We start from the raw sequence: 15000 nt of genomic DNA on the forward strand, positions 1-15000 counted from the left end.
GGGATGGATAGGAGAAAGCAGAAGGTAGAGGAGGAGAAGGATGGATAGGAGAGAGCGGAAGGTAGAGGAGAGAAAGGAGGAGAGGGAGGGATAGGAGAGAGCAGAAGGTAGAGGGAGGGATAGGAGAGAGCGGAAGGTAGAGGAGAGGGAGGGATAGGAGAGAGCGGAAGGTAGAGGAGAGAAAGGAGGAGAGGGAGGGATAGGAGAGAGCAGAAGGTAGAGGGAGGGATAGGAGAGAGCGGAAGGCATGCATGATAAAAGCGTCTGCTTAATGCATATATTTAAGCAATAAGGCCAGAGGTGGTGTGGTATATGGCCAATATACCACGGCTAAGGGCTGTTCTTACACACGACGCAACGTGGAGTGCCTGGATACAGCCCTTAGCCATGGTATATTGGCCATATTCCACAAACCCCCAAGGTGCCTTACTGCTATTATAAACTGGTTACCAATGTAATTAGAGCAGTAAAAATACATATTTTGTCATACCTGTGGTATATGGTCTGATATACCACGGCTGTCAGCCTATCAGCATTCAGGGCTCGAACTACCCAGTTTCTAATATAATATATTGTATGTTGCAGGGTCTCCTCTTGGGGAGCATAACTCTGAGAGCGTGGGCCTGGTCTGCTTGTTCAAGCAGATGTTCAGAAGGCAGAGTAACAAAGCTCATCTGAATAAGACAACAGAGCCCTGTGAAAGTGATGTGACATGCTTTTTGATGGTTAACAACGGTGTGTTTGATAACTAGCTGTCTGCTGTCACCCACATTCCCGGAATATCACTGATTTAACTACATTCACCTGAGCTGCTTGTTCTCACTCACCGGTTGTGTATGTTGTTAGTTTTCTATACAACCATAATTGTCTTGAGGCAGGTCTGGCAAGGATTTATTTCTTATTTTTTATTAAACTGAATTAACAGTGGGTATTTATTGGGCCAAAAGTATTGTTGAATTACCAACAGTTATGTAGGATTAGAATACTAGTTAGTACACAGGGTCCACAGCTTGCTGTTTCCTGTTAAGGGGAAAGGCAGCGTTAATTTGTCCAGTTTCTAGTGTTGTGTCTTTAATGTGGTCAGTTTCTGGTGTTGTGTCTTTTTAATGTGGTCAGTTTCTGGTGTTGTGTCTTTTTAATGTGGTCAGTTTCTAGTGTTGTGTCTTTAATGTGGTCAGTTTCTCTCAGTTTCTGGTGTTGTGTCTTTAATGTGGTCAGTTCCTAGTGTTGTGTCTTTAATGTGGTCAATTTCTAGTGTTGTGTCTTTAATGTGGTCAGTTTCTCTCAGTTTCTGGTGTTGTGTCTTTAATGTGGTCAGTTTCTGGTGTTGTGTCTTTAATGTGGTCAGTTTCTCTCAGTTTCTAGTGTTGTGTCTTTAATGTGGTCAGTTTCTCTCAGTTTCTGGTGTTGTGTCTTTAATGTGGTCAGTTTCTGGTGTTGTGTCTTTAATGTGGTCAGTTTCTCTCAGTTTCTAGTGTTGTGTCTTTAATGTGGTCAGTTTCTCTCAGTTTCTGGTATTGTGTCTTTAATGTGGTCAGTTTCTAGTGTTGTGTCTTTTTAATGTGGTCAGTTTCTAGTGTTGTGTCTTTAATGTGGTCAGTTTATGTGAGTGCTGGCAGGTCTCAGGAGAGCTGTCATGGCTCCATGGGCTCTGGTGCCTTCAGAAGCAGGCTGTATAATCTCTGACCCATCTGACACACACACACACACACACACACACACAGCCAGAGAAGCGGCTGAGGTACCTCATTACTGGGGGACCCCAGGTCCCAGAGGGCCGGAGCCAGCAGCTAAAGCAGGCCTAATCCACTATTTGTTCTTGGGGACTGTATCTGTGATTCTCCATTGAATGGAATATTAAGCACCAGGAATAGTAAGCACCTGGTCTTGTGTGGAGCGTATAAAGCCATTTAGTTCCACACATCTATTATTTATTATACCTTATCTCTCTGGTGGAGCCCCTTGAGAAAGAAAGAACAAAAATGATTACACATTTCTCCTCTCACTCTTTGTTTTTCATCTATTTTATGTCATGGTCTTTCAAACCTGTAGATAGATACGGGTTGTTTGGGGTTAGATATGGCTGTAGATAGATACGGGTTGTTTGGGGTTAGATATGGCTGTAGATAGATACGGGTTGTTTGGGGTTAGATATGGCTGTAGATAGATACGGGTTGTTTGGGGTTAGATATGGCTGTAGATAGATACGGGTTGTTTGGGGTTAGATATGGCTGTAGATAGATACGGGTTGTTTGGGGTTAGATATGGCTGTAGATAGATACGGGTTGTTTGGGGTTAGATATGGCTGTAGATAGATATGGGTTGTTTGGGGTTAGATATGGCTGTAGATAGATACGGGTTGTTTGGGGTTAGATATGGCTGTAGATAGATACGGGTTGTTTGGGGTTAGATATGGCTGTAGATAGATACGGGTTGTTTGGGGTTAGATATGGCTGTAGATAGATACGGGTTGTTTGGGGTTATATATGGCTGTAGATATATATGGGTTGTTTGGGGTTATATATGGCTGTAGATAGATACGGGTTGTTTGGGGTTAGATATGGCTGTAGATAGATACGGGTTGTTTGGGGTTAGATATGGCTGTAGATAGATACGGGTTGTTTGGGGTTAGATATGGCTGTAGATAGATACGGGTTGTTTGGGGTTATATATGGCTGTAGATAGATACGGGTTGTTTGGGGTTAGATATGGCTGTAGATATATATGGGTTGTTTGGGGTTAGATATGGCTGTAGATAGATACGGGTTGTATCTTCTTCCTGCCGGGTAGGTTTGTAGGGAGGAGGAGCACATCACATCTAATTCTACTTTTTGAAATGTTTTTCTTGGTTTCAGTTGAACCCCCCTCCTTCCCGTCCCCCCCGTCCTTAGAAGTGAGAGATAGTACCTCTTGTCTTTTAACCTGGGAGTGAAGCAGGCCAATTGGGAGCTAAGTGAAGCTTACCTTGAAACCTCAGTGTGGCTGAGATAATTGGAGTTGGTTAGCTAGTTTTTCTGTCCCATTACCTCCTGGTACCAACGGGTGAACCTCCTCTGTCTCTGTCTCCCTGAGGAGGGCCTGTGCGTGACGAGAGGCCCTCCACCACTGATCCAATGACCTCTCTTCATCATTATTTAATAGGTTTATACTGTCACCGTTTACAAGAAGGGCAACACAGCTTTGATATACTCTCCTTTCTCCAACTGATACACTCTCTCATTAATATTCATACAATTGATTTATTTCCTCCTTAGAAAGAAAAATGTTTGCTGGGGAATTAAATCTGACAAGTCTGTAGCATTGTTGTATTTTATTTGAAGGAGGCAGAGAGCGGATATGCATATGCAGATATGTGGAGCAAGACACCAATTAAAAGTTGATTAAGCCTTAACGATGGTGTGACTCTAGGAAAATAAATGATTGCGCCTCTCTCTCTTAATGACAAATGAAAAGGTTGAACCTCCCTGCCCCCAAACTCTCTCTCTCACACACACACACACACACACACACACACACACACACACACACACACACACACACACACACACACACACACACCGCTCATCTGTTAAGGACTACACAGACGTTCAGGATCTTTCTTTAAAGGGGGTGCTCTTTGCATCAGTTCAGTTAAGTCGCCAAGCTTGGCCGCTTTCACTCGCTCTCCAGCCAGTTGACATTGGCTGACGAGTTGGCAAGAGGTCTCCTGATAGTGTGTGTGTGTGTGTGTGTGTGTGTGTGTGTGTGTGTGTGTGTGTGTGTGTGTGTGTGTGCGGTTCACACTTTGCTGTGAAGTCTTCAAGCGGAGCGGCTTCTCCCAGGTCCCAGGGGTATTGGCCTAGCCCGTAGCGCTAGTGTTAACGGTCTCTCTTGGCTAACTCATGTTTCATTCTTTGGCAATTTGCCCTAATGAAGTCCCCACGGAGCCCTCAGACCACTGTTGTCTTTCCATATTTAATCATGTTATTTTTAATCTGCAGGATGAGCTAGCGAGCCTGCCCATGTGTGTGTGCATGTGAGTGTGTGCATGTGAGTGTGTGCATGTGAGTGTGTGTGTGTGTGTGTGTGTGTGTGTGTGTGTGTGTGTGTGTGTAGGTCATTACAATTACTAGGTGGTCAAGCGATAGAAAAGGGGGTATCCCTCTACCTCTCAGTCATTTGACATTATTTTCTAAAACAGAAATCGACTTGTCTTCTGTCTAGTTCTCTTCATGTTGACTAGCGGGGTTCAGTGTTGATTAACAGTGTTCAGTGTTGACTAGTGGGGTTCCGTGTTGACTAGCGGGGTTCCGTGTTGACTAGCGGGGTTCCGTGTTGACTAGCGGGGTTCCGTGTTGACTAGCGGGGTTCCGTGTTGACTAGCGGGGTTCCGTGTTGACTAGCGGGGTTCCGTGTTGACTAGCGGGGTTCCGTGTTGACTAGCGGGGTTCCGTGTTGACTAGCGCGGTTCCGTGTTGACTAGCGGGGTTCCGTGTTGACTAGCGGGGTTCGTTGGGAGGTATACGTTGGCAGCAGTTACACAACGGATCATACAGTCTCTTCCCCCAACACAGTCTCTTCCCCCAACACAGTCTCTTCCCCCAACAGCATTTACAATACAGTACTCTGTGCTTTGGTTTTAAATATTTTGGTGTTTCCTTAAAATTTGAAGCTTTTTAATTAAAGGTACATTTATTTAGCAAGATGACATTATACACGACAGAGCCATTTGCTCTCTTGCTGAATCTACCTTTAAAATGAAAACCAGCGGTAGTTCTGTCCTCGAGGGTCTCTATTATAATGTGTTGTGTTTGTCCCTCTCGTCTCTCCGTAGTTAACAGCGTGTGTCCACGGTTCAGCTGCCATGTTGTACCCCATGTACTGGCAACACATCTACATCCCTGTACTGCCTCCACATCTTCTGGACTACTGCTGGTAAGACTCTGCTAATGGACGCACACACACATTCACACACCTTCCTCTTCTCATTCCTCTCACACCATTATCCAGTGAGGCTCCATAATGAAGAGTGTGAATGGACTTTCTATTTGATTCTGTCCATGTCTTCAACACTAATCTAACTAGTCTGACTGGACGTTGACTGAATCCAACACTAATGTAACTAGTCTGACTGGACGTTGACTGAATCCAACACTAATGTAACTAGTCTGACTGGACGTTGACTGAATCCAACACTAATGTAACTAGTCTGACTGGACGTTGACTGAATCCAACACTAATCTAACTAGTCTGACTGGACGTTGACTGAATCCAACACTAATCTAACTAGTCTGACTGGACGTTGACTGAAATCACTAGTCTGACTGGACGTTGACTGAATCCAACACTAATCTAACTAGTCTGACTGGACGTTGACTGAATCCAACACTAATGTAACTAGTCTGACTGGACGTTGACTGAATCCAACACTAATGTAACTAGTCTGACTGGACGTTGACTGAATCCAACACTAATGCTAACTAGTCTGACTGGACGTTGACTGAATCCAACACTAATCTAACTAGTCTGACTGGACGTTGACTGAATCCAACACTAATGTAACTAGTCTGACTGGACGTTGACTGAATCCAACACTAATCTAACTAGTCTGACTGGACGTTGACTGAATCCAACACTAATCTAACTAGTCTGACTGGACGTTGACTGAATCCAACACTAATCTAACTAGTCTGACTGGACGTTGACTGAATCCAACACTAATCTAACTAGTCTGACTGGACGTTGACTGAATCCACACTAATCTAACTAGTCTGACTGGACGTTGACTGAATCCAACACTAATCTAACTAGTCTGACTGGACGTTGACTGAATCCAACACTAATGTAACTAGTCTGACTGGACGTTGACTGAATCCAACACTAATGTAACTAGTCTGACTGGACGTTGACTGAATCCAACACTAATCTAACTAGTCTGACTGGACGTTGACTGAATCCAACACTAATGTAACTAGTCTGACTGGACGTTGACTGAATCCAACACTAATCTAACTAGTCTGACTGGACGTTGACTGAATCCAACACTAATGTAACTAGTCTGACTGGACGTTGACTGAATCCAACACTAATGTAACTAGTCTGACTGGACGTTGACTGAATCCAACACTAATGTAACTAGTCTGACTGGACGTTGACTGAATCCAACACTAATCTAACTAGTCTGACTGGACGTTGACTGAATCCAACACTAATCTAACTAGTCTGACTGGACGTTGACTGAATCCAACACTAATGTAACTAGTCTGACTGGACGTTGACTGAATCCAACACTAATGTAACTAGTCTGACTGGACGTTGACTGAATCCAACACTAATGTAACTAGTCTGACTGGACGTTGACTGAATCCAACACTAATGTAACTAGTCTGACTGGACGTTGACTGAATCCAACACTAATGTAACTAGTCTGACTGGACGTTGACTGAATCCAACACTAATCTAACTAGTCTGACTTGATGTTGACTGAAGCCAAATATTTACACACAACGATAGATCCATAACATAACCTATGGATTTCTGAGAGTCAGTGCCATAATTTGAAAAGAGCCAGTGACATAACATACTGTATTTATATTCATTATCATAGTAGAATATAGTATATAGTAGAATATTTTATTCATCTACGTTTACTGTAATGTTTGTGCGTAGTGTAAAAGCTGTTTTACTGTCCGCTAAATGTGATTCTCTGCCCACTAGTAGATATACCCATAGACTTCCAGTCACGCTAGTTACCGTTGGCTCGTGAAACTACCTTTAACTTCCTTTATACTGGATACAGAGACATAAAACTGGTAACCAGGAGTTGATCTGACTTTGGGGAAGTAGATAAAAAGCCACGTTGCTAAGATACCGACGTATCCCTTCAATACTGATCATGTTTTAATATAATAATACTTAGAGGTTGACCGATTTAATCGGAATGGTTTTCATAACAATCGGTAATCGGTATTTTTGGACACCGATTGTGGCCGTTTTTTTTTTTTTTTTTTACACCTTTATTTAACTTGGCAAGTCAGCTCGGGGATTCGTTTTTGCAACCTTCCGGTTACTAGTCCAACGCTCTAACCACCTGCTTTACATTGCACTCCACGAGGAGCCTGCGTGGCAGGCTGACTACCTGTTACGCGAGGGCCGCAAGAAGCCAAGGTAAGTTGCTAGCATTAAACTTATCTTATAAAAAACAATCAATCAATCATAATCACTAGTTAACTACACATGGTTGATGATATTACTAGTTTATCTAGCGTGTCCTGCGTTGCATATAATCGATGCGGTGCCTGTTAATTTGTCATGGAATCACAGCCTACTTCGACAAACGGGTGATGATTTAACAAGCGCATTTGCGAAAAAAGCACAAGTCGTTGCACCAATGTATTGATGTTTATGGTTAGGTAAACCATAAACATCAATACCTTTCTTTAAAATCAATACACAAGTATATATCTTTAAACCTGCATATTTAGTTAATATTGCCTGCTAACATGAATTTCTTATAACTAGGGAAATTGTCACTTCTCATGCATTCCGTGCAAACAGTCAGGGTATATGCAGCAGTTTGGGCCGCCTGGCTCATTGCGAACTGTGTGAAGTCCATTTATTTCTAACAAAGGCCGTAATTAATTATGACATAACATTGAAGGTTGTACAATGTAACAGCAATATTTAGACTTAGGGATGCCATCCGTTAGATAAAATACGGAACGGTTCCGTATTTTACTGAAAGAATAAACGTTTTGTTTTCGAAATGATAGTTTCCAGGTTCGACCATTTTAATGACCTAAGGCTCGTATTTCTGTGTGTTATTATATTACAATTAAGTCTATGATTTGATAGAGCAGTCTGACTGAGCGATGGTAGGCACCAGCAGGCTCGTAAGTATTCATTCAAACAGGACTTTCGTGCGTTTGCCAGCAGCTCTTCGCAATGCTTCAAGCATTGCGCTGTTTATTACTTCAAGCCTATCAACTCCCGAGATTAGGCTGGTGTAACCGATGTGAAATGGCTAGCTAGTTAGCGGGGTGCGCGCTAATAGCGTTTCAAACGTCACTCGCTCTGAGTCTTGGAGTAGTTGTTTCCCTTCCTCTGCAGGGTGGCTGTTGTCGATGTGTTCCTGGTTCGAGCCCAGGTAGGAGCGAGGAGAGGGACGGAAGCTATACTGTTACACTGGCAATACTAAAGTGCCTATAAGAACATCCAATAGTCAAAGGTATATGAAATACAAATCGTATAGAGAGAAATAGTCCTGTAATTCCTATAATAACTACAACCTAAAACATCTTACCTGGGAATATTGAAGACTCATGTTAAAAGGAACCACCAGCTTTCATATGTTCCCATGTTCTGAGCAAGGAACTTAAATGTTAGCTTTCTTACATGGCACATATTGCACTTTTACTTTCTTCTCCAACACTTTGTTTTTGCATTATTTAAACCAAATTGAACATGTTTCATTATTTATTTGAGGCTAAATTGATTTTATTCATGTATTATATTAAGTTAAAATAAGTGTTCATTCAGTATTGTTGTAATTGTCATTATTACAAATAAATAAAAAAAATTGGCCGATTAATCGGGTTCAGCTTTTTTTGGTCCTCCAATAATCGGTACCGGCATTGAAAAATCATAATCGGTCAACCTCTAATAATAATGGGTGTCCCCTCTGTCAAAAACACCTTCTGAAACAGAGTTAACCATGTCTTATACCATAACTCCAGCATCCTGTGTGTCTGCAAGGGATAGCGGTTACAGTATTGTGACAGACCAGCTGTGTTACAGAGAAAGAACAGAACGTATTAAACAGCTAACCTGATTGAGGCAGCGGCCACAGAACACAATAGGACCCACACATACTCCCAGCCCTGCCCTGCCAAGCCTCGAGACCAGTGACCTTCCCCAGTCAGAGTAATCCGGTTTTCCTGGTTGAGAGCTGCAGGCATGTCCTCCTGGTCCTCTCTGCCACTAGCTGATTGGGTTACAAGGACAGCTCTGAGGCTTGATTTATGATTAACAGTAAATACTGTGTGTCTCGTTACAGTTGGTAATGGTCTCAGTTGGAAAAGGATATGTAAATAGCGTTATTTGTAGCCAATTATCTGAAGTAGAGGATTGTTTTGCTGAAGGCACAGTAACATCACTGTAATAACTTAAAAATGTTTGTTTTACTTGTTGCTTATGTTTATCTGATCTTTATTTGACCATATTTAGTCATTGTCTTTAATAATTTAGTCCTGACTCGCATCCTTCTTTCAAATGATCTGGTCCATAGTGCCCCCATGCCATACCTGGTAGGAGTCCATCTTAGCCTCCTTGAGGTAAGTCACACTCACATCATATTACATCTCCATCACAGTCTGATTCTGAATCTGCCCCACTATATTTTATTTCAATTCATTATGATGTGGTTATTCCTTTTCTATATTTTTATATCTAGTATTTAAACATATTTGTCACTGTGGAGGGGATGTGTACTGTGGAGTGGATTGCAGCTGTGTAAATTAATGAAGCTGTTAAATTCTCCACAATTTTAATGATGCAATATTTATTTTGACGCATCCAACGCTGGGAACAAATATGAAAGAATGTTGACAATGTTGTTCCTTTTCTGTCTCTTTCTCTGTTGTGTGCCTGCTTACCAGAAATACAGAAATAGACAGAGACAGAGACCGAGACAGAGACAGGAGCAACAAAGACAGGGAAAGACAGGAGCACCAAAGACCGAGACAGAGACAGGAGCAACAAAGACAGGGACAGACAGGAGCACCAAAGACCGAGACAGAGACAGGAGCAACAAAGACAGGGACAGACAGGAGCACCAAAGACCGAGACAGAGACAGGAGCAACATAGACAGGGACAGACAGGAGCACCAAAGACCGAGACAGAGACAGGAGCAACAAAGACAGGGACAGACAGGAGCACCAAAGACAGGGACAGACAGGAGCACCAAAGACCGAGACAGAGACAGGAGCAACATAGACAGGGACAGACAGGAGCACCAAAGACCGAGACAGAGACAGGAGCAACAAAGACAGGGAAAGACAGGGACAGAGTTTCCTCAGAGCTTTTGTGCTTCATTATTGAGATCTGGTCTGTTGGGCGGGAGTAGATCTATCACTGTGTTTTTATAATTATTTTATTAACTTTTATTTATTGAGGGGAGACCAATTGAGGCCAGTGTCTTATTTACAATGGTGCCCTGAGGACAAACATAACATCAATACAGCAACAACCAGATGAAAAACTATCAGACTTCTGTAAATACATTACATCAGGTTATTACAACACGTTATAATAATCAACTGAAATAATTGCACACTTCAGTGAACTCATTTAACAACTGCCCTATCAGCATCATCAGGTATATTTTGTTTTGTGAGGAATTCCATTCAAACCAAAGGCAGATTTAACAAGCTTTGTGGGGACAAGTGGGACCTCAAGAGTTACCGAACCCATTCGCAGGGTTGGTTATCTTATGTTTTTCTATTTCAACAGGGAAGTGAGGTATGTCGAAAGCTTGTGGAGAAGAGCTTTGTAAAACAAAGGAGTAATGAAGTGTTGTACTGGACTTTAGTGATGTCCAGCTGACCTTCTGATACAGGATGCAGTGATGAGTATTAAAACTGTCACCTGTAATAAAGCCAAGGGCGGTATGGTAGACGGCATCCAAAGGTTTAAGAGTAGTGGCTGCTGCATTTTGGCAAATGGTGTCACCATAGTCATGAACTGGCAGGAAAGTTCACTGTTCAATCTGCTTCCTGCTGTTCATGGAGAGACTATCTTTCTCTAAAAAATGTACCTTCAAAAAGCACACATTGTGTTCTGTCTGTCATAATTCTTAAACCATTTTGTAAGACTCCTGATCCAGGCCCATTTCAGACAGTTTTTGAATGAGTAGGGAATGGTCAACAGTGTCGAATGCCTGGGGAAAGGTCTATAAATAAGGCAGCACAATGTTTTTCATGATCTAGGCAATTTAACACGTCATCTAAACAAGCATAGTGGCTGAAACAGGGCTATGTCCAGGTCTGAAACCAGACTGATGCATATTTTAGAAAAGAGTGAGAAGTTTAAAAAGCTCTTAACTGGGAGTTTACCAGGGATTCTAATACCTGGCCTAGGCAAGATCATTTGGAGATTGGGCTAAGTCAGAAGGATCTCCGCCTTTATGCAGGGGGGAGGACATATGCCGCTTTACAAATCTTAGAGATAACCCCAGGTTAAAAGGTTCAACAATGCGTGGGGCAGTGAGCTGTAGTAAGAAGGGGTCACATGAACCTCCCCTGTTGGATTTCTTCACATCGATTGTTAGCAAGGCACTTAATACATCCTAGACATCAAATGGTTAAAATAGAAATGTAGTATGTGAGTCTGTTAGAACAGATTGTACAGAATGCTGCTCTGAGGTGACTAAAGGACTCCCTCTAGTGGAATGAGATACATTTCCATAGACTATCCTTTCAAACAGGTGGCCAGAGGAAGTAAAATGGTTACTAAAAGCACTACAAATTTCCCGATTTGTCTCGTATGGGACCAGAGGCTTTCAAAATCTGCTGGGGCAACGAGGGGGTCGAGTTTTGTTTCAAAGATTTGACCACTTTCCAGAAGTTGGCTGGATTACCACCCCTCCCCGATACACAATTAAAATAAATATGTTCATTTCACTTTTCTAACCAGAGATAGACATTTATTTCCCAAATGTCTGAAGGACTGCCAATCGGACGTAGTATCATTCAGTCTATCCTTAGCCCAAGCTACATTTATTTATTGTAATTTCTCAGACAATTCATGTGTGAATCAAGGATTAGATTTGTCTTTTATCCTTAAATCCAGTTTATGGTTGATCTGAAGATGTGGTCGAAGGCACCGTGTGGTCGAAGGCACCGTTTGGTCGAAGGCACCGTGTGGTCGAAGGCACCGTGTGGTCGAAGGCACCGTGTGGTCGAAGGCACCGTGTGGTCGAAGGCACCGTGTGGTCGAAGGCACCGTGTGGTCGAAGGCACCGTATGGTCGAAGGCACCGTATGGTCGAAGGCACCGTATGGTCGAAGGCACCGTATGGTCGAAGGCACCGTATGGTCGAAGGCACCGTATGGTCGAAGGCACCGTATGGTCGAAGGCACCGTATGGTCGAAGGCACCGTATGGATGGTATGACGCAATTACGGAGCCTCTGGAACAACAGTTTGTTGTGTTACAGCCTGCGTTTGAAATGGGTTAAATTGATATGTTTTGTCACTGATCTACACACAATACCCCATAATGTCAAAGTGGAATTCTGTTTTTAGAAATGTTTAGAGATTAATTAAAAATGAAAAGCTGAAATGTCTTCAGTCAATAAGCAAGCATTCAACCCTTATTTTTGAATTATTATTTTTTACTTTTTCTCCCCAATTTCGTGATTTCCAATTGGTAGTTACTGTCTTGGCTCATCGCTACAACTCCCGTACAGACTCGGGAGAGGCGAAGGTCGAGAGCCATGCGTCCTCTGAAACACAACCCAACCAAGTCGCACTGCTTTTTGACACAATGCCCACTTAACCTGGAAGCCAGCCACACTAATGTGTTTGAGGAAACACCGTACACCTGGTGACCGTGTCAGCGTGCACTGAGCCCGGCCTGCCACAGGAGTCGCTAGAGTGCGATGGGACAAGAACATCCCTGCCGGCCAAACCCTCCCCTAACCCGGACGACGCTGGGCCAATTGTGCGCCGCCCCATGGGTCTCCCGGTCGAGGCCGGCTGCGACACAGCCTGGGATTGAACCCGGGTCTGTAGTTTCGCCACTCAGGAGGCATTCAGCCCTTTTGTTATGGCAAGCCTAAAGTTCAGGAGTAAACATGTGCTTAACAAGGCACATAAGTTGCATGGACTGTGTGTGTGTGTGTGTGTGTGTGTGTGTGTGTGTGTGTGTGTGTGTGCAGTAATAGTGGTTAACATAATTTTAAAATGACTACCCCATCTCTTTACCACACACATACAATTATCTGTAAGGTCGAGCAGTGAATTTTAAGCACAGATTCAACCACAAATGCCAGGTTATCCAGTGGTTCGCAAAGAAGGGCAACTATTGGTACAGCGAAGGGAAAAAAGTATTTGATCCCCTGCTGATTTTGTACGTTTGCCCACTGACAAAGAAATGATCAGTCTATAATTTTAATGGAAGGTTTATTTGAACAGTGAGAGACAGAATAACAACAAAAATATCCAGAAAAACGCATGTCAAAAATGTTATGTTTTTTTTAGTAAAACTTGGTTCAGTCTGCTTTTCAACACGGAGAAAAATTCACCTTTCAGCAGCATTGCTAGCTAAAACACAAGGTCAAATATACACAGGAGTTGCTTACCAAAATGTCATTGATCGTTTTTCTTTAGTGGCTTGGTTACAGTTTTGACTTAAATTGGCTCGAAAAGCTTTGGCAAGACTTGAAAATGTCTGTCTAGCAATGATAACAACCAACTTAACAGAGCTTGAAGATTTTTTTTTAAAGTATCATGTTCAAATCAAATTGTATTGGTCACATACACATATTTAGCAGATGTTATTGTGGGTGTAGTGAAAGGCTTGTGCTCCTAGCACCAACAGTGCAGTAATAAAAAGTTGCTTAGGAGATGCCATGTCTGAGATGCCATGTCTGTCGGCGTTATCTTACAAATTGTACAGTCCAGGTGTGCAAAGCTCTTAGACTTACCCAGAAAGACTCACAGCTCTAATCGCTGACAAAGGTGATTCTAACATGTATTGGGGTTGAATACTTATCTAATCAAGATATATTATGGGTTTTATTTTCCATTCATTTAAAAAAAAGTTTGAATTTTTCTTTCGCGTTGATGTTCTATACTATTTTGTGTAGATCGTTGACCAAAAAAATGTCAGTTAAATCCATTTTAATCTCACTTTGTAACATAACAAAATGTGGAAAAAGTCAAGGGGTGTGAATACTTTGACGGCACTCTACATGAATCAGTTCAAAGCTGCAGGATTTCAGATCAGAGGGTGTGTGTGTGTGTGTGTGTGTGTGTGTGTGTGTGTGTGTGTGTGTGTGTGTGTGTGTGTGTGTGTGTGTGTGTGTCGTACCTGACGGGAGCAGTATTTATCACACACTGTACCAGTGACAGACCCTCTCTCCTGCACCGCATAAATAGACCAGTACAGCATGCAAGCCTCCTCAGCCACCACTGTGACATATTGTATATGACTGTGTGTGTATGTGCCTGTATGCTTGCTCATCTACGCGTGTGTGTGTGTGTGTAACTGTGTGTGTGACTGTGTGATTGTGTGTGTGTAACTGTGTGTGTAACTGTGTGATTGTGCGTGTAACTGTGTGTGTTTGTGTGCGAGAGTTTGTGTGTGTGCGTAACTATGTGATTGTGTATATGAGAGCCTCCATATCCCAGACTGTCACAGATCGAAGTGACAATGTTGAGATCCACCCCCCCCACACACACACACACACACAAACACCTGATCCACACACACACACACCCGATCCACACACACACACACACACCTGATCCACACACACACACCCGATCCACACACACACCTGATCCACACACACACACACCCGATCCACACACACACACACACCCGATACACACACACACACACACACACACACACCTGATCCACACACACACACACACACACCTGATCCACACACACACACACACACACCTGATCCACACACACACACACACACACCTGATCCACACACACACACACACACCCGATCCACACACACACCCGATCCACACACACACACACACACACACACACACCTGATACACACACACACACACACACACACACACACCTGATCCACACACACACACACACACACACCTGATCCACACACCTGATCCACACACACACGCCCCCGATCCCCACCTGTCTACTGAGCACCGCAGACATAATAGTATGGTTTGTAACTAATGACTAATGCAGAGCGTATTTTTATTCGTTTTTCTTCATTTTGGTGTATATATATATATATATATATATATAT

The 15000-nt window shown here is 42.8% G+C and overlaps 1 protein-coding gene across 1 annotated transcript in view; it reads left to right on the forward strand.

The window, feature by feature from the left end:
- LOC115187971 (DENN domain-containing protein 1B-like) overlaps positions 1–15000 on the forward strand; it is a gene marked incomplete at its 3' end in the record, with an annotated part of 47266 nt that overhangs the window by 23198 nt on the left and 9068 nt on the right. The window contains exons 9-10 of the mRNA XM_029747061.1: positions 4814–4914; positions 9266–9311. Of these exons, the coding sequence (XP_029602921.1) occupies positions 4814–4914; positions 9266–9311 (147 nt within the window). The remainder of the gene's footprint in view (positions 1–4813; positions 4915–9265; positions 9312–15000) is intronic.

The sequence above is a fragment of the Salmo trutta genome, unplaced genomic scaffold, assembly GCF_901001165.1.
Source record: "Salmo trutta unplaced genomic scaffold, fSalTru1.1, whole genome shotgun sequence".
Taxonomy (NCBI): Eukaryota; Metazoa; Chordata; class Actinopteri; order Salmoniformes; family Salmonidae; genus Salmo; species Salmo trutta.